The 24,051-nt window shown below is 35.6% G+C and overlaps 1 protein-coding gene across 1 annotated transcript in view; it reads right to left on the bottom strand.

The window, feature by feature from the left end:
- LOC121374590 (microtubule-associated protein futsch-like) overlaps nucleotides 1–22,793 on the bottom strand; it is a 182,407-nt gene extending 159,614 nt beyond the window's left edge. The window contains exon 1 of the mRNA XM_041501694.1: nucleotides 22,642–22,793. Coding sequence (XP_041357628.1) covers nucleotides 22,642–22,660 — 19 coding nt within the window. The 5' untranslated portion in view covers nucleotides 22,661–22,793. The remainder of the gene's footprint in view (nucleotides 1–22,641) is intronic.
- Between the last annotated feature and the right edge of the window lie 1,258 nt (nucleotides 22,794–24,051).

Below are 24,051 nucleotides of genomic sequence, written 5' to 3'. Positions count from 1 at the left end.
AAGAATTGTGAGTAGTTTTATTTAAATGAAATGAATGTGTTGTCAAAATATAAAGGTAGGTTTATTTACAGACATTGGTGTTACCATCTTATTTATGTAATGGTTAATAATTTTAAGAAACTTTTTGTATGTTATTATAGACATAGTAGGTCTGCTACAACATGTACTTTTCATTTTTCTCAACCGTTTCCTTAGAGAGCACGAATTAATAATTTACTTATTTTTGCATTGGTGTTACCTGTCATTGGTGTTACCAGGTACAGAATAACACCAATGACCACTAGTAACACCAATAACAATGCATTTTAATAAGATGCCCTTTTCCTAGCTTAGCATATTTTTTTTTAGGATGATTTGAAAATTAAAGGGATATGTGCAGCATCATAGATGCATAATGATACTTTGGGTAAAATAAATGTTTTGTTGGAATGTAAAAACTATATTGTCAACGTCGTTAACTGCGTTATGCTTCCAGCTCCATTCCATTTTTCTCTTGCACGGTTCATGCTATTAACATCCAATTTGTTGTCGTCTGCTTGTTGTTCATTTGTGAAGTCTTTCTTCAGTGAACATTTTCATTAACAATAAAGTTCAGACAAGTATCTACATGTAAATAGAAAACTTTATAAATTCCTAAAACAATTAATTTTACGAAGTAATTTTATTTTTATTCCTTAAAATTACTGATATCGGGTCCACTTAATCTATAAACATTGACTTGAAATGGTGGAAGATGAATTAACATTCGGTTCGTACCACATGACCTCACACGTGTCAGATCAACAAGGCCAAATCATTTAATTTTTATGATTTTTAATCCCCCTATTTTTAGAATTTGTTTTTAATATTATATTCCACCTGCAAAAGATATGCTACATTTTTGTGCCTCGACTATAGTGAATAGTAGACATATAATCCATTTGTAACAATTGTAAATAATTTTGAGTGTATAAATTATGTTAATTAAGAATCACTTCATTAGAAACTTGATATTTTACAATCTATTCACTGGTATGAATGTAACTATGAATGTAGACTATTGACATGAAGTTTTAGCGATGAGTGTTGGTAAAATGCAGAATGGACTGGAACGCTGGACAAACTGAATTTTTTCTTTAAAAAAAAAAGTAAACAAAGTAAATGGTGACATAATTTGTTTGATTTGCTGTATAGTGTATGTACTGAAAACATTAGAATAATGTCACATATTTATATGGCATCCTCATTTTCTGAAAAAAAATTGGAACATTTAGCATAGATTTTTGCAGTGCTTACGTGAAAGCAAAAGTAGGATTAAGACTTTTTACTCATTATGGGGAATACAAATTATACAGTAAAATAGATTTAAACCATACAGCTCATAGTTCATAAGTTAATCTTTAAAGGAAAGATATGGAGGTCTGCAACTGACAGTCCTTTGTTGTATGGTCTACTGCTGGTGCATATTGGTGTTACTCAAGAATATTTTAACTGTTATTTCTATAGAAACTTTATTTTTGAAATTTAAATTGTTTATTAAGAAAAGCATAGCTTCTACCTTTGTGACTTTGCTGAAATTTATTTTGACAGACTGTCACAATGTATAATTTTAAGTGACATAGAATATCTGTGTGAAAATGCAAAATTACACTCTTGGATAGCTTTTAATGCTAAAGTTATTCCAAATATGTTATTATGGACACACAAATAACATATCTATGTGCTTTTGATCACTACAAACCAATTGGATCACACTCCTGAACTATCCCACTTGTCTGGTAACACCAATGACATAATGAGTTTGCTCATGGAGTATGATGTGTCTGCACGTGCAGGCTGATTAAGTACAGTGCTGCGTGGCCAGATATGATTTAATTTTTCTTTGTTCATCTAGTTTCAAAACATTTTAAACAATAAAACCTTATATATTATAATTGTTATATCTTGAATTTGTATTTTGAAAAGCAGTGATTTCTGTAGAATGACCCATATACTTATGAATCACTAACACAATACAACAAATCATTATTGCAAAACAAAACCAGCTATAGAGCATACTGAGTTTGCTTTCCACTGGGCTATGTCTCATTTCAGCCAGTGCACCGCAACTGGTATATCAAAGGCCATGGTATATGCTATCCTGTCTGTGGCATGGTGTATATAAACGATCCCTTGCTACTAATGAAAAAATGTAGCAGGTTTCCTCTCTAAGACTATATGTCAAAATTACCAAATGTTAGACATGCAATAGCCGATGATTAATAAATCAATGCGCTCCAGTGTTGTCAGTAAACAAAACAAACTTTAACTTTCATTAGTCAGAGAAACATGTTAAATTAATGGCTGCAAACTCAGAATAGTGAGTTTGCTTTCCATTAATGGTACCCACTCAGATGACTTTTAATGACTCAGCAAAGAGGTGCAAGCCTATTATACACTGACTTCTCTTTCACCAATAACTAACCATTAGACAGACAGCCCAGATAGTTAAGGTGTGTGACCAGGACAGTGTGCTTGAATTATATAAAAGAATGAAAATCAGGTTAAAAATGAAAAAATATATATTTCTCATTCCAGCCAGTGCACCACAACATCAAATTACCAAATGTTTGACATCCAATAATTAATGATTAGTAAATCAATGTGCTGTAGTGATGTTAAACAATTTTGTTTTTAACTCTTTCTGTGTCAACAAAAATGTCAAAATGACCCCATCTTAGACACAAAATAACCATAGTGCTTAGGTGTCATTAAATGACCATTCCTTTTCAGTACATGTAACTTAGCTGTGCATGGTAAACAAAACAGTATTCGACAAGCATGATAGTTTAGTATGTTGAGATTACTCACCTATACAGGTTAATGACACTGCCAGTTTAACATACAAGATATATGACGTACAGATGAACCTGCCATAAATTGGCATCTTGTGTAACAAACCCCATGCAAACATTAAGGGCCACTTCTTATAATTATGTTCATTCTGTATTGCATGTATTTCACTTGAATATAAAGTTACCTGCTTATACAGGTCTTTAGAAACCAGAGGGAAGGGAGCCAGGGAGCCCTGCCTCCTCTCCATACAAACACATACTTTAAGACAAAAATGTATGGGGTTTTTTGCCTACTGTATATAAATAAAGATAAATACATGGCTAGTGTCCCCATTCCAACTAAAGACTGTGGCCTTTCCCTAGAGATCCCCCCCCCCCCCCCCTCCCCCGACATCATTCCTACGGGCCTGTTATAAAGGTCACATTTATATATACAGTTGAATCCCATTGGCTCGAACCCTGTCGGTACTTAAGAAGCAACCTAGCCATTCAGTCAACATGGTGTAAGTGTATCTTGGGACTCGTTTTTGATTCAAGCGTTGCGATGTATTCGACCCTTCCGAGTTTGACCCAAAAAGATTCTACTGTATTTCAAGAGTGGCCTTTATTGATAGGTTAGACTATACTTCTGTTGGTATTGATAACAGCATTCATCAGACTAATCATACTGGCTTTAATGAAGCATACAGAATATTTTTGTAGAACACAATGAAACATGGATGTCACAAGCATGATAGAAATAACACTATTGTTCATTAAATATATAGCTTAAGTATATGCTCGAAGTGATATGTGTACAACAGCAAAAAAAAAAATACCAATGATATTTTACCACAATAAAGGATTTAAATTAATTATATGTCTTTAGTACAATGAAGGCAATGATTACACGTGAATGCACAAAACAGTTCACTGTATGGCATTAATTTAAGAAAAGGTCAACTTTATTAATATGATATGTTTATGGGTTGATTCATATATCTGCGAGATCTTATTTGGTTTACATTTACTTATTAATTTGCAAACATTTATATTATAATTAATTTTTGAATATTTATTCACTACCATTGATACATTAAAAAAGAAATCCCTTTCAGTATCTATATAATTTTCATTCATTCACTTGTGGAATTATAAAACTGCCAATATTTAAAAGTTTTAAAACAATTAATTGTCAGAAAAATACCAATTTCTTATGGACATTTCTATGGATGTGTTCTTCTCTTTTCATATACATGTGTATTTTGAATGTATTCAATTAATATTAAACCATCTCATTAACAAATATTAACCATAAACAGTTGACCAATGACCTGAATCCTGGACACTAAAGAAATACACTGGATATGAAAACCATTTAAGAATTTAAAAGATCATTTCAAAAATGTATTTTTGGAGTTTTTGCTCAAGCACACCTGTACAGATTCAAATAGATCACGATGAGACAAGACGTGTGTCCATGCTCTCTCTCGAGTTACCCCCCCACCTGGGGGGACTGATGGTCTCGTATGGAGCTCTGCTCGAGTATCGGATTACGTACACTGGGTCACGGGCAACCGTGACCTTGGTGTACGGAGACCCGGTACCACCGAAGAAAGGAAGGTGGAGGAAGAGGAGACGTGCGCCAGGGAAGGCTCAGGGGGAGACAAAACTGGCGGCTAAACCGCTGGCAGCGGCTCCTTCTGCTTCGCCACCCACCGCCGCCCCCCCCTAAGAAGACTGGAATGGAAGAGGCACCAGCCCCGGACATCCCGACCTCTAGGATGGACCAAGATGGTCCAACTCCGCAGGCCACTACTTCAGCGCTTCCGGTTGTGCCGCCGAGTATACAGGCGGCACCCGTTGAGGCGCAGGCCCGAAAAACGGCTGTAGTGAAACGGAAGGCAACCACTCCCCCGAGTGGCCAACCAGACAAACCAAGCCAACCGTTGCAACCACCGAAACCCGACGACCCACAAACCAAACAGTGGACACTACAGGCCGGCAAGCTTCACCAGCGGTATGCTAACCTTGTGCGGATGAACATGGAGGATGTCACCAAACTCTACATCAAACCCAGAACAACAGCCTGGGTCAAGCTACCAAGGAGCCAAGAAGGAGAGTTTGCCATCACTAAAACCCTACTGCGTGACAAGGAGGAGGTGTGTATTGTCACCATACACCAAGCCGGAATTTACCACCAGGGAATGCTGTTGAAAGAAATGGACAACCCGACGATTCATCGTATCGTTAAGACGATATCGGGGGACAACTACCGTCCATTGGTCAGGCAACTAGCAGTTAACCCATACCGGCACTTCTTCACGGATATTGACTCCTCCAACTTCATCGGCTCACCCTAGACGCCAACCTTTGCTAGGACAGGTAACAACCTTCTTTTTGGGCTAGTTGGACTTTAAAAATTTTCGACCGAATCTCAAAATTCTTATGTTTATTTTTTTTATAAATAGTCCAACGCATTTTACTTTGGCGCCCGTTCAATTGCTCAAATCACCTTAAAACCATTTCAGCCGAGCAGTCAAACTTACTTTTGGGTTTAAACTCTTAGTCCGGACATGATGTTAGGCGCAGTTACTCTCTGTAGACTTAGGTAAATTACAGGCTTCACCGAGGAATCGAAATTCAGCCAATCAGAACACGGCTCCCACTCGGTGTTACTTCAAGTTTGCGAAGTGTCTGCTATTCAGTCCGCGCTCGCGTTGACTTCACTAAATGGCTTTTTTCCAAAATCTGCCCACTTCAAACTTACCTCCCCCCCCCCTGCTCCGGAGTTGGTCACTGGCGAAGTCAGAGGCCAAATCCGTAGTGGGCGTGCCTGAACCTCTGTGGATAGGGGCACGTTAATATAATTCCAGTTCCAGTTCCTGTACATTTGGCTGACAATAATGTCCAAGTATGATGTGCCACAAAACATCTACTTGAGGTTAAAGTAGATTTTAGTTTCCATTTCTAATAAGTGATTTTAGACTGGTACATGTACATTAGAGCTGCAACAAGTAGTGAATATGATACGTATCACGAATATGGGATTTCCAATACGAATAAATATTCACAAATACCAATATTTACAGTAAATCTACCAATACTGTACTACTGACTTTCTGAATGAACCAGTGAACAAAACTCAAAAATAGCATTTAAATAGTATGATGTGTTTAATAACATTAAATTTTGGAATGTTAGACATTAAAAATTAAATATCAGTTATAAAAACAAAATTATAATAAAAAGAAAATTAACAAAAAAAACAAAAAAAAAACAGACTGCTTAATATATTTCTGTTTGTACATACAGCTTGCAAACTGTGGTCTTTCTAAATTTATATAATTATTATATAAAGATATTAAAAAAAAAAACCCCACACACATATATTCGGTTCTTTGGGTACCGAATAACGAGTACGTATGGTGGATAGCCTGTATTCGGTATACCGAATACATGACTGAATCGTTGCAGCTCTAATGTACATGTACACAAATGTATGTAACCTACATTAGCTGCATATTAATTTTCTCAGTTTCTCAATCAGAAGAAGTTTGTTTTATTTAACAACACCACTAGAGCACATTGACTAATCAATCATCGGCTATTGGTTTGTTTGTTTAGTTAAAAGACACCATTAGAGCACATTGACTAATCAATCATCGGCTATTGGTTTGTCTGTTTAGTTAAAAGACACCATTAGAGCACATTGACTAATCAATCATCGGCTATTGGTTTGTCTGTTTAGTTAAAAGACACCACTAGAGCACATTGACTAATCAATCATCGGCTATTGGTTTGTCTGTTTAGTTAAAAGACACCACTAGAGCACACTGATTAATCAATCATCGGCTCTTGGTTTGTCTGTTTAGTTAAAAGACACCACTAGAGCACATTGACTAATCAATCATCGGCTATTGGTTTGTCTGTTTAGTTAAAAGACACCATTAGAGCACATTGACTAATCAATCATCGGCTATTGGTTTGTCTGTTTAGTTAAAAGACACCACTAGAGCACATTGACTAATCAATCATCGGCTATTGGTTTGTCTGTTTAGTTAAAAGACACCATTAGAGCACACTGATTAATCAATCATCGGCTATTGGACGTCAAACATTTGGTGACTGACGGTCTTAGAGAGGAAACCAGCAACATTTTTCCATTAGTAGCAAGGGATCTTTTCTATGCACTTTCCCAGACAGGAATGCACATACCATGGCCTGAAAATAAAATATTAAATGATAAAAAAAGCAGCATCTCATCAAAGGGATCATGGGCACAAGTACGGTAATATAATAACTAACAACCAAAGTTTTACTATCGACACTAGACTTAATTGACCCAACTTTGATTCAAAACCAGTGTAACTACCTGCTTAAAACCACCACCTGTATTAAAAGACTGGTGTTTTATGATCCGAAACCAGCTGGTCAGGTACAAAATAAACAAGTAGGTTTGACTGTACTTTTACCATTGATTTTACTTGGAATTAACTGCCGAAATACATACATGCTCCTGTTTACCAGTTTAAACATGTTTATTGTGTTAATACAAGGCAGCTAGTGGCTTGAAAGATTCTCTAGTCCCGTTTGTCTGCTCTTGTTGTTCTTTCATGGTCTGGTAATTTGAATAAATGTGTTTGGAATGCTTTTACCTTTTTATCTGGGTGTGGACAAAAACAGGTGAAGGGACAATTGTCTAAAATCTGTTGGGATTCTCATAAACAAACAAGTATGCATGGAGTAGCTATGACCTAAGTTTAAAATGGTTGTTTCAAAAGTGTTTTTTATCATTCACAATAAATATAATACTAGTACATGTAGGCGTTTTATACTAAAAGGGTGTATTTCAGCTGTTCATCATCTATAGAAGTAGTAAGCTGCTTGACAAAAGAAGATGGCTAATTTAATAGTTACTGATCCATGGGATAAAATTCTGTAAAGTAGATGGGTAGGTGGATTGGTGCATGGGTGAGCATACTTATAAATAATGACTGCTAATAGTTCAGTAGGCCACAGGCTATTTAGAAGGCCTGGGAAGCAAAGAAGAAATGTTTTATTTAACAATGCATGCAACACACATTTTAATTACAGTTATATGGCATGATCAGTCATATGGTTATGGACCACACAGGTAATGAGAGACAAAGCCCACTGCTGCCACACGCAGCACAGGATCTTTTATATGCAGAATCCCACAAACAGGATAGTACATACCACAACCTTTGTTACACCAGTTGTGCAGAATTGGCTGAAGCAAGAAATCGCCCAATGGGGCCACCGACAGAGATCGATCCCAGACTGATTGCGTCGTATCAGGTGAATGCTTTACACCTGGCCCCTTTAGAGGGTCTAAGAATATGTCACTAAAAATGCTACTAGATTTTAAATGTAACTTTAAATGAATGAATAAATGTTAAATGACAGCCCAGCATAAAATACATCAGCTATTAGGTGCCAAACAAAGATAAATATAGGAATGAACTGAATGTAACTTTTAAAAGTTATATGGAAAATAAGTAGAGGAGGGAGAGGGTCATGTCTATATCTTTGTTATTCAGTAATACTGAAGAAGTTCTTGCATTGTTTTCTAAAGAAATAATAACAGGCATTCTAGTGGCAATATAGCTGCTGACAGCCATCTGTCACTGACTGTTTATTATGTAAGAGATCAATATTTGTATTAATTGTTGCAATTTGGCTAAACATCCAGACAATCACAAATGATTACGAACACCATGTGTTCACAATCACACAATACTATATCAAGCAATCACAAATGATTGTGCATAGAAATTAAATACATAGTCGAGTCTGCAGAATTTACTGAATTTCAAATCAATCAGAAATTCTTCAGTTTGTAAATTAACACATTAATATATCTGCGGCTAAATATTAATTCAAAAATATTTAAACATTACACTATGTCATTACCTAAATTTTTCACACAGAAAAAGTTTTACTTTTTTAGTTATATATCCCTGAAATGCAGTAAACAAAATAATATTACAGATGCTCATGGAAATATATTTTTAATTAAGTTAAATATATATGAATCTGTGATGTTTTTTGCTTTGTTTCATTAGATGAACATATAAAATGTAAATACATGTACTTAGAGTATAAGTACAAATAGCAAAGCAGATATATACATTACGATCATGTTAATGTTTGACAAAAAAAAAGTTTTAAGATGATTTGTGATAGTAGTGTTGAACCTAGATAATGAGAAGCAATCTGCTGATATATTGAGTTTAAAACAAGCATTTTGTTAACATTAAGACTAAATCTACTACATGTACATAATTTCAGGCTTTCTGCCAGATGGTAAAACAGGTATGGTGCCATGCCCAAATTTTTTGGCAGATTTGTTTTTTTAAGTTAACCTTTTGACAAAAATGAATTAATTTTATCATTACTGTATGATTTTTTCTTAACCGTAACCCTAAACGTAACCCTTTTTTTTGGGGGGGGGGGGGGAGGCCCCTCATACCCTCTGTTGACTGGTTGCATTCAATACTATACCCAAACACCAACATTTGACTGTTAATTGTGGTATTTGGTATCTGCCATAGTTGAGAATACTTGGCCCCAACACAAAATGAATGCACATCATGTTTGAGAATGTGAGAGATGTAAAGCTACTAAATCAATTTATTTTGCACTAATGTGTAAACATAAATTTTGCATCATTCGTGCTAAACATCAAGGTAAAACATTTATGTGAACACATTATTTTTTTACATTAGAGCATGTTAATTGCCATCTATATCACAGGTGGAAAAATGTATTATAATATGTACATCAGTTTGTACTGTATGACTATAAACATGCGTTAATGTAAAATGTGTTATGTAAACAGAACTTTTGCCATGTATATTATCTATACAAAAATTGTATTATTTAGATCTGATGTCAGTTTGCACCAAATGCTACAGCTAACGAGACAAGACCACCATCAAGCACCAAAACATAGATGACAAATGGATTTAGAAGTTCTAATCGTGATTTAGCACATTGTAATGACAATCACAGCAAGTTCCACTCGGCTGTTTTGAATGGACATACCTGACCCATAAGCTCTGTGGTCGCGCAAACCTCAGATCTTGTGTTTCACAGTGCTTAACAGATAATAACATGATAACAGTTTTTCAAAAGATATTTGGCTTCAGTGAGCCCAATAATAATATAGTTGAAACAGTGTTATTATTTTCAAATTATACGGAAACACTAGCTGCCATTAAAAAACAAATTAGACACAGATTTCCACCAACGATACATTTATCTTTGCATTGGTACCATGGGTCTTCTAAATACATTTTGTACTTCAATACAATTTTATGTAATATTACAACCATATATGAATATGCTGCATATAAAAATATTATAAATAAACAAAATCAACAACAAGTCTAAATAAATATTCATGTTTTATGGACCAATGATTTGCTAGTAATACCAGTAGCGGTCACAAAACATTTTATCAAAACTTAATGAAAATAAATGTAAACTGGAAATGCATGAAGATATATGCCAAAATTTAATTTCCATCTTGTAAGGTATTTATTAGTAATCAAAATATTACCTTGAACTTTATATTAACTTATGTTTGGTCACACCTACATGACCTGGTTACTCGTACATATAAATATACTCTATGATGATCTTCATGAATGGCAACCGCTAATCCCTGTAGCTATATTTTCAACACATTTGCAACTATAATTTATAATGGTCACACACAAAGCAATGAAAAAATATTTACCTATCACAAAAAAAGAAAGAAATATGGGAGTGGAGAATCTACAGAACTTCTTATAGTAAATAGGAAATCATGCAGTCAATGTTTTCATAATATATACTGGATGGAAAGAAATAAGGGATCACATAAATAAGCTAATCTGTACAAGCCAATAGTTACTACAATCAAAACAGTGCCATGAATTTAAACAGGATACTCAATTCCATATACTGATATTAATGAGTGCATGTCATCAAATTAAAGAGTGCATATCATGTGCTAGTTTTGATAAAGCAGTAGGAATAGGAGTCCTCTTTTAAGCAGTGCATGAAGGAAAACATTGTATTAATTGTCCAGTAAAAGATCTCCTTGGGAATGGCTGTCCTAAAGATAAGGCACTTGTCAGAGATTCATAGAATCAACCACCATTTTGCCAAATACCCATTTGACTCTGAATTGTGCTCATTCCAGCCAGTGCTCCAAAACTGGTATAACAAAGGTTGTGGTATGTACTATCCTGTCTGTAGGATGGTGCATATAAAAGAACCCTTGCTGCTAATCGAAAAGAGTAGCCCATAAAGTGGTGACAGCGGGTTTCTTCTCTCAATATCTGTGTGGTACTTAACCATATGTCTGACGCCATATAACCATAAATAAAATGTGTTAAGGGCATCGTTAAATAAAACATTTCCTTCCTTCCTGAATTGTGCAGTGGTATGGTTTTGATATTTAGATAACAGTTGTGTTGTTCAGATTCAATCCCATATTACATCTTTCTATTACATATAGATATTACTAAGCTAGTGGTGAATTAAACTTGGTCTATATATGAAATGTGTTCACTTTTTTCTTTCCATCAGTATATAATAATAGTAAGTCTGCCACAACCCTACTCTCTTATATTAAATATGGTTATAATGATCAACTGTTCAATATATAATAATATATCTATAAAATAATATGCAGTTATGTGGAAATAATTAAATTTTCTTTGCGTCTATACACTTTACGGCAATCTGATTGGTCCAGAGGTGCTTACTTTTTTTCGTTCATATCTCGATGAACCGAATAAAATTAATCCACGCCTACTACCCCCCCCCCCCCCCCCTGACTCGCACTACTTTTGTGCAACAAGCCGGATTATTCTGGCAGTCATATTTAGATATTTTGAAGAAAACACACGTGAAAGCTACAAAAAAATTATGCGATAAATTAATGGAAAATGCTATAGCAGAGTAGACATGAAGATATATAGGCATTGATTTTTAAAAAAAACCCACACACCTAAAAAACCCAACCTCTTCGCTAATCATGACATGAGACTCGGTCGGTGGCCAAAGAAATCATGTAGGAAACTTCACTTCTGTAACTTACTTGTAAGCGATGTTCTACAGCTGTTGGCGAAAATTAAACGGTTCCGCCAACAGCATAAATGTTAGACACGTTCTCTTCATTCACTTTCATAAAATATAAACTAAACACGAACAGGACAATTCCTTCCAATATAACTAAACAATCCATGCACAGCAGCTAGAGGAAATGACGTCATTTACAAAAAAAATCACCTGATTCAAATGATAGTGAATGAACGTTCGCATTCTTACGCAACATAAGTATCAATAAGTTTACACAAACAATACTACAGGTGTATTTAAAGCTAAACAAAATAAATTCAGTTATGTATTGTTAAAGTATGCATATAAATTTAATTATAAAATTTGACCGCAATTATTTTTTGGTTCATGCAAGTATGAACCGAAAAAAATGTGTGCACACTTTTGTATGACCCACTACGCGGGCTTATACAATGTGCACATCGTTTTTTCGGTTCATACTTGCATGAATCAAAAAATAATTGCGGTCAATTCTTAAGTGTTTAAATATAATTATATGTACATAATAAAGTTTATACATGTATATTCATATTAAAATGATACAAGGTATATAATTTCTGATTAACCAACTGATTCAAATTAAGTGAAATCATGCACAATAAAAAAAGAAGAAGAAAGAAATGTTTTATTTAACGACACACTCAACACATTTTATTTAGTTATATGGTGTCAGACATATGGTTAAGGACCACACAGATTTTGAGAGGAAACCTGCTGTCACCACTACATGGGCTACTCTTTCTGATTAGCAGCAAGGGATCTTTTATTTGCACTTCCTACAGGCAGGATAGCACAAACCATGGCCTTTGTTGAACCAGCTATGGATCAATGGTCGGTGCAAGTGGTTTACACCTACCCATTGAGCCTTGCTGAGCACTCACTCAGGGTTTGGAGTCGGTATCTGGATTACAAATCCCATGCCTCGACTGGGATCCAAACCCAGTACCTACCAGCCTGTAGACCGATGGCATAATCACAACGCCACCGAGGCCGGTAAGAGTGGTTTAACTCCACTTTGTTTAGCTGGTTATCACATATACAATTTATGGTTACACCCTAAAGAACATTTTCTAGGGAGCAGTTTGTTTTTTAAAATGTGGCAGTCACTCTCAGTTTATAAATTGATTAGCAAATATGAAATAGTATTAACTTTTTGGAATTGTGTAGTTATCTGAAAATTGTGAAGATAATTGCAATATAATACTGGAAATGTTCCCTAAAATTTCCCTGCCAAATAAAGTAAAGTGGGTTTTTATTGAATTTACAGGAAGGAAGGAATGTTTTATTTAACAACACAACACATTTTAATTACTGTGGTTAAAGACCACACAGATAATGTGAGGAAACCTGCTACTGTCATGTAATGGGCTGTTCTTTTCAGTTAGCAGCAATGGATCTTTTATATGCAGCATCCCAAAGATAGGACAGCACATACCACGTCCTTTGTTACACCAGTTGTGAAGCACTGGCAAGAAATAGCCCAATGGGCACATGGATGGGAATCGATCCTAGACCAAACATGCATCAAGTGAGCGCTTTATCACTGGGCTATATTCCCCCCCCCCCCCCCCCCCCCCCATATCCCGATTCTGTTGTATTGGAAATAAGCAAGTTTCTTTATTACTGGGAAACGTCCCCTTTCCCCTTCCCCCCATTATATTGTATTGGAAATAAGCAAGTCTTTTTATTGGGCTATGTCCCACCAACCGACTCTGTTGAATTGGAAATAAGCAAGTTTCTTTATCACTGGGAAATGTTCCCCCCACCCCCCACCCAATTTTGTTGTATTGAAAATAAGCAAGTCTCTTTATCACTGGGAAACATCCTCTCCCCTCCAATTCTGTTGTATTGAAAATAATTAAGCAAGTCTCTTTATCACTTGGCTATATGTTCCCCCATCCCGATTGTGTTGTATTGAAACTAAGCAAGTCTCTTTACCACTGGGCTATATCCTCCCCCATCCTGATTCTGTTGAATTGAAACTATGCAAGTCTCTTTGACAAATAGTGAAATGCAGCTGCCGATGGCATTTATTTGTTAGCCATGTTGAGTAAATCTGAACAAGCTAGATGACAGGATCAACAACAATGGCAAGACTGCCAGGTATTAAGCTACAAAGATCAATTATTTTCAAGGTTTATCATAGAGGTGACACAGAAAGAGCAATGCTGGTGTGTGTACTGTGTAACTGAATAGCATTTTTCTTTCAATAAAGGTGTGGATATTTGCACCCAGGATCAAAATAGCGCATTCCGGCTATGAGTTTACAAACATGTATTGTCGAACGTGCTATAAAAGGCACCTTGTATCACAGCCACCTGTTTATAAAAGAGTACTTTAAACATGTCCCTTCTATACAAAAATGCATGTAAATTACTTCCATATAAAGGTCACTTGCTCATAAACCCATATATTCTATGTGCTTGTGTGTCCTTTACAGACCGGTTCTACTGTATGAAAATAACATAAAATCCATGCAGGTTGGAAACTGAATATCATAAAACTTTTGTTTGTTCTTTAATGTAGGCCTCTGACAAATTGAGAGAACAATCATTTTATTCGCATGCTGCTCTCGCAAATCTAATCTTGCATAAAAAAAAATTGTTGTTGGCACAACATTTAGGCACCATGCATTTACATGGACATAGCAGGTTATACAAAAAGGAAATGTATTACCTGAATAATCCACAAAGGGAAAATGAATGGTCAGTTCTTAGAGGCCTATAGAGCTACTTGTTGTATTACTATCAAATGGTTATATTTTCTGATAAAACCAGTTGTTGTTGTGTTGTTTTTTGTAGGGGTTTTGTGGGTGGGTTTTTTGTTTTTTGTTTTGTTTTGTTGTTGTTGTTTTTTGGGGGGAATGGTGCAAGTCATTCAAGTAACAGTAGTGGTATGCTGGTAAGATAGGCCATGAAAATTGTTTTGTATGCAATACTAAAATTTCTTTTTAGATTCATTCTGATGTATCTTTTTAAGATTTACATTTCAAGGTATATCTATTTACAGCCTACATTTATGACTTGTACATGTATACATAAATGTGGCTTTTATTGGTGGATGTTTTGATTATATCTATATTTAATGAGGAAACTGTCATTATAGTATCTTTAATTTATAACTTCTTTTTATAGCCCAAACATCAAATCTAACCATTCAATGACATTTAATTTTTAACTTTGTTGATTACCATTACCTCAGTAAATGTAGATTCAGTCTGATCATATGACTGTATCTTTTATTTCAAAGGTATCTTGTTGGATTAAATCTTCAAGAACAGTCTACGGTAGAGTATAGTATAATTAGACCTGTATATAAACCAAGTTTAATCTGGCAATACCCATACAGCATTCCAATACAGATAAATACTAGTATCAAGTCTAAATATTATTGCACCTGACTTTCAGTATTTTCATGAACAATAGCAGCTTTTCAAACATCTTTTTACATGCATCAAAAGGTAATTTACTGAAAATCCTGTGTTCAGAGCAATCTAAAGGAGCATTAAAGGGTGCAGCCACCAAAAGGAGTTCTGAAAGTCAAAACTAACATCTGTAATTTAAATTACAGGTTACTGAGTAAATAAATGCAGACAGAGCTTAAACCCACTATAAATATTTAATTTATAATTTGTCTTAAACTATGTCTAATCTGGATGCTGTCTTTTAAGTCCAACCAATTAATGTAGCTGTCTTTAAAGTTTGTTTGTTTGTTTGTTTGTTTTGTTTAACAACACTACTAGAGCACATAGATTTATTAATCATCTATTAGATGTCAAACATTTGGTTATTTTGACATATAGTCTTAAAGAAAACCTGCTACATTTTCCATTAGTAGCAAGGGATCTTTTATATGCACCATCCCAGACAGGATAGCACATACCACAGCCTTTGATATACCAGTCGTCGTGCACTGGCTGGAATGAGAAATAGCTCAATGGGCCCACCGATGGGGATCGATCCCAGACCGGCCGCGTATCAATTGAGCACTTTACCACTGGGCTATGTCTGTCCTCTGTCTTGAGGTCCCACTCACTAATGTGCTAGTAATTTATTATGACATCGTAAAACTATACCTAATCCACATACTAAATGTAAGTCTGTAATTTATTATGTCTTTAATTACACCTAATCCGGATGCCGTTTTTTCCAGATACAGAATGCAATTTAGAAAACAAAAAGTTATTTAAGTAGTAATTACTGCTGTCTACACCAGCTCATGCATCAGGTAGTGTGTCCAGTTGGCCATATAGTTGAAGACATGCTAAACAATGCAAGGCAATTTCTCCATAATTAAGTGCTTAGTATTTGTGACTACACCTTTTTGATGGCTGAATAAATAATCTTCCACATATCTTGTCACCATGTATCCTACACTAGATCAACCAGATTACTGTTACCTTGCCGAATTCCATAGTACAAAACTGGAAGATGGAATTGTGTTATATCAGCTCAAGTACGTATCATCATACGGTCATTCTTAAATTGTATTTAGATTTATCGAAACATTGTTAATAAATTGCTCTGCTAAGATTCTACATTCACTTGTTTGGTTGTTATATAAACTTGTATTTCTTGAAAATTAAATAAACTTGTTATGTAGTTAAATAAATAGAAATGTAAATTTTATTACCATTCTTCAGGTTAATTTAAAAAATAGAAATTTCACATTTTCACTATCCATCTTCTTAACAATACTTGGACAAAATTTGGAGTTGAGATTTAAAAAAATTATAGTGCAATAGAATCCTGATACACGTACATACAAAACAACTAATTTAACAATCTCGATCTCAAATAATTACAGCCTTTGAAATTCAGATCCTATTGCAATTTTGAAGGCTGCGATTGTCCTATATTACTGAACACCTATTTATATTAATTTTGCAGTGTTTTACTAAAGTGTACGAAGCAGGAAATTAAAACTATTTATTTATTAATTCTCATTATGTAGCAATATTAATTCAACCTACATGCAATAAACAAATTAAAACATCAGGCAAGCTATGAGTACAGTGAGGGTAATAAGAGAAATAGTATATAAGGTCCTAACTGACTGTGAATTTCACAATCTAGATTATGAGAGAGAGGCTATTTTTACTGATTACTTTTCATTTTCATTTCAATTTAGTTTTAGCATATATACATATATATGATGAAAAAAAGAAAAAAAAAGAAATGTTTTATTTAATGATGCACTCAACACATTTTATTTACAGTTATATGGCATCAGACATATGGTTAAGGACCACACAGATATTGAGAGAGGAAACCCGCTGTCACTACTTCATGGGTTACTCTTTTTGATGAGCTACAAGGGATCTTTTATATGCACCATCCCACAGATAAAGTAGTACATACCAGTCATAGTGCACTGGTTGGAACAAGAAATAGTCCAATGGGCCCATGTATTGGCTTAGTATAAGAGCAAATTCAGTGTATTGGTTTCAAATATCTTCAATGAGTTGTGCATCCACTGTGGGCCTTAAGATGTATCTACGGTGCAACTCCAACATGTACAACTCCAACATGTACCAGTCTTAAACTCAATGGTTTACTTTTGTACCCTTGATACTTTACCAACTTGGGATCTTTATGCACTTCCTAACAAACAATAAAACATACATGGTCTTATTTAATCTTCTTTTTTTCTAAAGGAACACGCTGTTTTATGATGAAACTATAATCCTGAGGTACTAAACTTTAAAGTAAATAGCTTCATGACCTAAATGTCTGTTTTAATTTCAAACATTTTCCTGCAGAGTACATGTATATATATAACAGGCAAACCAAAGACATACTTGAGATCATTTATAAAGACTTCTGGACCATGGACTAACAAAGGTGAACAGGAGGAGGAGAATTACCCATAAACTACTTTTGTATAGGCTTCACGATCAGTTGGTTATGAAAAGGATGACATGCACCGAGTGTAATAAGTATTACAGCTATGTGTGGAGTTATCACCCCTTGACATATTACTAAGGTAGTATGTATATGTACAGGAAACATGTTTATTGAAAAAACGGACGGGAATTATTAAGGTCATTGCTTAGATCATAATGAAACTTAATGTACTACTCAGATAACTGTTTACTCAACACTCACTTTTTCAAACATTTAATACACAAGTTATTTGTTGATAACATATCTAACCGACTTTCAACACAGAAGAAAGATACATGTGTCAAGAAAATGGGAATAATGCCTAACTGCCACAAATAACTGCCCATAATGTTTTAGAATATGGTTTGGATTTTTTGTCATTCCACATTTTCACAAGACCATTACACCCACACTAGTATAATTTGACGACTTTGTGACCACTATGAAAGAAGTTTTTTAAAACAAGAATAACCACAAATGATCAATTGGCTCAGTGTCCATTAGAAGGCAGAATTCTGCCGGTGATGATTTTCAGCAAGTCTTAATATTCATTTTATGCAGTGGGATCTGCCCCGGAGTCGGTCACTGGCGTAGTCAGAGGCTGAATCCGGGGTGGGCGTGCCTGAACCCTTGTGGATAGGGGCACGTAAAAAGAGTTTCCCAGTTCCCAGTTTCCCAGTGGGATCTTTGCTTCTCAAATTTTAATCTTGCAGCAAAAGTTAGCAACTGAGAAGCAGTTCTAGAACACAGGTATTTATATAAATTGTAGCTGTATAAAGTTATGTTCTTGTTATGTAATTAGTTGCACCAACTTGTTGCACGTGATTTGTTGGCCCTACAGAAATGAGATAAGTCGGTAAACTAATTGCATAATGAGAACGCCCATTATTATTTTAAGATGGAAAGCAAAAGCTGCTCATGATTTCATTTCATTTCAACTTATTTTCGTGCTTATATCCAATTAAGGTTCAAGCATGCTGTCCTGGGCACACACCTCAGCTATATGGGCTATCTGTCCAGGACAGTGGGTTAGTTGTTAGTTGGTTAGTGAGAGAGAAGAGGGTGTAGTGACCTTACACCAATCCATTGAGCCCTTAAGAACTCGCTCAGGGTTGGAGCTGGTACCAGCTTCGAACCCTGTACCTACCAGCCTGTAGTCTGATAGCTTGACCACTGCTCATGAACCTGATTCTCATGCAGAAAGCATAATATATTGTTTACTTTCAGCAAAGGAGTTCTATCTAGCTATCATGGAACATATAGGTCAAGGCAGGATAGTAATTCCATAAATAATTACTTCCATTATTCAACCACACCCTTCCTTTTTTACATGTACTTTGATGTATTGTTATCTCACATGTATATCCTTATCACCTCCTGATAAAATAGATAAACAATGACCCTGAAAGGTAAATGTCTGACACCTCATTATGTATATGGCGATTGTGACTCAAGAACTGAGCAATAAATAAATGTTGGTGTGATTAGGCCATCAGACTTAAGGTTGGTAAGTACAGGGTTTACATCCTGGAATCAGCTCTCAATTAACCAGACCAATGACTCAATGGGTAGGTAGGTGTAAGGCCACTATACCAACCTCTCTATCAACAACCACAAACAACTAACCACTAATGCTCTGTTCTGGACTGACATCCCAGATATCTGAGGTGGTGTGTACCCAGGACAACATCTTGAACCCTTAATTGGGTATAAGCACAAAAATAAATATAATTAAAAAACAAAAACCTGCTTGTGAGTGCTTGAGCATTTTAAAGGCCATTGCTTGCATGAGCACAAAATTTAAAGCATTTGCAATCAAGACAGGATGGTATTATGTCAAAGAATCCAAGATGGAGTCCATGCAAGCAGGCAAAGTTTGTACAGACCTGCCTAGATCCAAGGACAGGTGCTGAGTGTGAGCACCCTCCAAACTTTAAAGCATCCCACAAATTCAGAATTTAACAGATTAATTAATTTACTCCTTTTTTTTTGTGAATGAAATACAATATGTTGGTCAGTTGGGTGTTTCTGTGCTAGGTTGCCATGTCTATCAAGTTTGTATACTTTGGAATAATATAGGTAGCATAGGTAGCCTTAATACGAGTAGTGTTTACCTGTGACTAGATATATATACCAAGTGTGGAGTACTGGTAAGAACAGGAAGTTTATCATAAAGAATTTAAAAGAAGTACTGCAGTGCATTGGCTAAACAATAGAAGCAGTAGAAATGAAAGACTTGGCTGTGGGGGAATGTGGTATATTATATCAAGTTATACATTCTACAAAAATCCAGTTCTGATGGCATCAGTAACTAAATATAAAACCTGCTATAACAAAAACGATAACAAATTGGGTGAAAAGGTTTAACAATGGTCAAATGTCCCACCCACTGAATTCTCCATGGTTAAATGATCACAGCTCTTATCAAACCGGATCATCATGGTGCTACATATTACTGGTACAGCAATGATTCAGTTCAGTATTTAGACAGTAATGCGTGAGATTGAGAGATATGATGTGAGACAGTGAGATATGACTGGTAAAAAAAAATACTGGTATTTGGCTGTTGTAACATAGTGGGACATCTACTGTGTCACACAATCTTTGTCCACAGACATACAGCTACTTAACAAAGACATTAATTAGTAGATACCTCATTTGACAAAACACCGTGGGCCACTTCTAAGGTCAGCCACTGTCATTAGCACTGACATATGGCCATTATAAATCAGTTTTATACAGATCTTCAATAAATCTGACTATACTTTGTAGATTACATACAAGCGAACATGCTAACAGACACGTCGGAGACACAACAAATGATCAAAGAGACGTATTTCTTTTCACAACAACTTAGTACATTTTAAACATATACCTACTTTTGGTATTTAATATATAATTATTTTAAGACTTGATTACGAGAGAGAAAACGTGCTTTAGCCACACAGGCTACTTCCCATAGATGGGACAGTACATATATCATGGCCTTTGGTGTATCACACAGTATCAGTTCTGTGATACATACTACTTGGGATTGAGGAAAAAACCATTATTCATCAAGGTTGATTGCTCCTGTGACCTATGGCACTTTAGGCGAGCATTCTATCACCAAGCTACATCCTATCAGATCCTTTTGGAGATCTATACAAGCAAACAAATTATTGCAAGAGTAGGTGCATGTGCAAGAGGGGCGTTTTGGCGGTAAAAATCTCTTCCTGCATTATGTGAATTTTCTTAATTTTTAAAATATATTTTCTAGGATTGCCCGACTCATCCCCCACCTAAAAACTTTACTCACCACAATACAGAACCCCCTTCCCCCTCAAAAAAAATATATCCTGCACATGCCCCTGTATCACCATTAGGAAATGTTTTATTTAATAACGCACTCAATACATTTTATTTTACGGTTATATGGCGTCAGTTGTCTCACCATTAGCTACATCATGTAACACTTACAGAAGTATGATACAGGCTAATCAAGAGTTGATTCAACATATAAATTAAATATATAAAAACAGGTATGAAGCACAGAAGCTTGGTCTCAATAGAGAGGCATTTTGTTAAATATTTTTAGTATTGTAACTAAATATAAGAAAAAAGTACCCTTTTAGTCAAAGTCATTGAAAATGGGGGAAAAGATAGGGCACCGACCAGTCCCTTCAATTTTGAATACATCGTGATGGCCACCAGTTAAAAATCAAATGACTATATAGTTGCCACCCACCATTACTGTCCTGTTGGCTTCCAATTGATCTTTTTTATGTAGCCTTTTTAGACCCACCCCCATTCCCAAGGTCCATTACAGGCTACCAAAATGACAATTACCTTTAACAAGACGCATTGTATGCAGGGTGTGTGTGTGTGTGTGTGTGTGTGTGTGTGTGTCCAGGCATCAACTCACTTACCCCTGTTCAAGGATCCTTAAAAAAAAAAATCCAGGGGAGCTCAACTCCACTCTCCCACCCACAAAAAAACTGCTTGCCAGTCTAGACCCCCCCCCCCCCCCCCCCATACACACACACCTAAAATTCCTGCATACACACCTGAGCCTAATACTTAAAATGTGCTGGGGTGTCAAATTTTATTTTAATTTTAAAAAGAAGTCAAGTTATTTCAGTATTTGGCCTCACCTAAGCTTACCCCCACTAAACAAATATTAGGTCAAGTGACTTCAATGACATTACACTGAAGAGAGGGGGTGGAAGAGACTGAGTACAATCCACAGGTAGACTACAGGCTCATATTTGTCCAAGTTCGTGATCTCTGACCAAACACTTGTAACAATGGACTAAGCAATTAGCACTTTCATCAGCCCTCCAGTTTGTGTGATGTACTATAGTTTAGGGTGTTAAGAGTTAAATGGCACAGTACCGTTTCACTTTGACGTTAATGCAACCCTATCGATTCGTCTGTTCGGAACGCAGGTGAAGTTTGGTCAAGTGTGGTAACATGTCAGTGTCATCTTCCAAGAATGACATACCATTTACAGCGGATGACAAGTTCCCATCAAAATAGAAACAGGGATTACAATATCCCAGTGTATTCCAACACAGTAGAATTAAACAGGCGAGATATTTTTTTATCTTATATAATCACCGCTAGTGCAGACTGACAGTGTTTAATAACTTTAAAAGTAAAACAAAACAAAATAAAATAACAAATAAAGTTGTTGTTTAAATAATAATAAAAACTTGTTTTACAAAATTAAAAATACACCTGACAGGGCCGTAACTGCACGAGCAGACGACAATTCTTATCATGCTACTTCTGCTTCCACACCTGTAAACCATCGACGCATAACAACAAGTTACAAATGCATTTACCTTCTTTTAAATCCGACATGACTCGAAAGGTTATTAAAAATCCACACGATAAGTAAAATCCGAAAACGTATCCAGCGAGAAAAACTGTACGAAAATCGGTCCGTGTTCACCAATGCATGACATCGACCGCCCCTACATTGAGCGAGACTTCATTCACCACGAACGTAATTTATTTGTATGTTTTTTTACTACGAAACACCTGTAAGAAGCGCCCCCTATCGGCTGAACGATCCTCAAACGACTGCGACTTCGGAAAACTCGTCGAGCAAGTAGAGAAAAGAAAGGGAATGACCCGTTAAGATAGGGTTTTCTTTCAAAATAGTTCTTTTGGACTGTTGCATTCTGTTTTCTTCAAATGACAGTTTATTCGATCCCCCAAGCAAGGTTTATCCAAAACCTTCTGCCGTGCTATGAGTCAATAGAAGGGAGACTGGCCTTCCAAACAGTGGTGAAAAGAGCCGATACATTCTTATCGTAGTTTTGCGATACGCTCGCGTGGGGCACCAAAACGTTTCAAATTTTGCCAGGATACTGGAAATAATATCTTGTATTAGATATAAAATGGGCTCACACAGAATAACTGGGAGAATCTGTTGGCGGTCAAAACTAAATTGGATGTAAGGGGGTTAAAATCCAAGTTCAAAACTTGGTGAAAGGTTCAAAATGTCACTGGTATTTATATAGTTTTAACGTTGTTGTTACGGGTTACATTAAACAATTTTTTTTTGATATATATATATATATATACTTTAAAAGGTGAATTTTAACAATCGAAATCAGTTTCAAAAGGAAATATTAATATCAGTCAAACCAAATAATCAACTGCACCATACAAGAATAATTTTGGGGCGTAGGCATCTATTAGGTTTAAACTTTTATTAAATTAAATTTCAATTAATTAACTTGCATCTCACGATTATGATACAAATGAAAAGCGTAGTCACACATTGAAAATGACCGTATTATTAGTATGTTGAACTGGTTTTCTTTTTCTTTTCTTTTTTGTGATCTTCAAGTATGCTTCAAGTATGCTTCAGTTATACAATAATAGTATTTAGGTTACATGCAACAGATGGGTTTTTTTTGCTCAAGCGTTTTGCGTGCGGTCAAATGTATTCTGTTGAATCAATATCGATTTACTTAAGGACTGTCGATGCCAGGTTTTATTGAACATAGATACTTCACAGTTGATGGAGATATGTTGAAATGAATGGATGGATGTTTAACGACATCCCAGCACAAAAATAGCATCGGTCATAGTGATTTGGTGTCTAACAAAGGTATGGGGAATAGCAAGTCTGTGACTACAAAAGACAACTGGGTACTGGGTACTACTTGAAAATACCTAGACTGAATATATTGATGGGGTGGGGGGGGGGGAGAGAAAATTTGCTTGAGCAGGAGCTGTCC

This window comes from Gigantopelta aegis, chromosome 6 (genome assembly GCF_016097555.1).
Source record: "Gigantopelta aegis isolate Gae_Host chromosome 6, Gae_host_genome, whole genome shotgun sequence".
Classification (NCBI taxonomy): domain Eukaryota; kingdom Metazoa; phylum Mollusca; class Gastropoda; order Neomphalida; family Peltospiridae; genus Gigantopelta; species Gigantopelta aegis.
The sequence above is the reverse complement of the archived record's forward strand: the minus strand, read 5'-3'. Positions and strand labels throughout refer to the sequence as shown.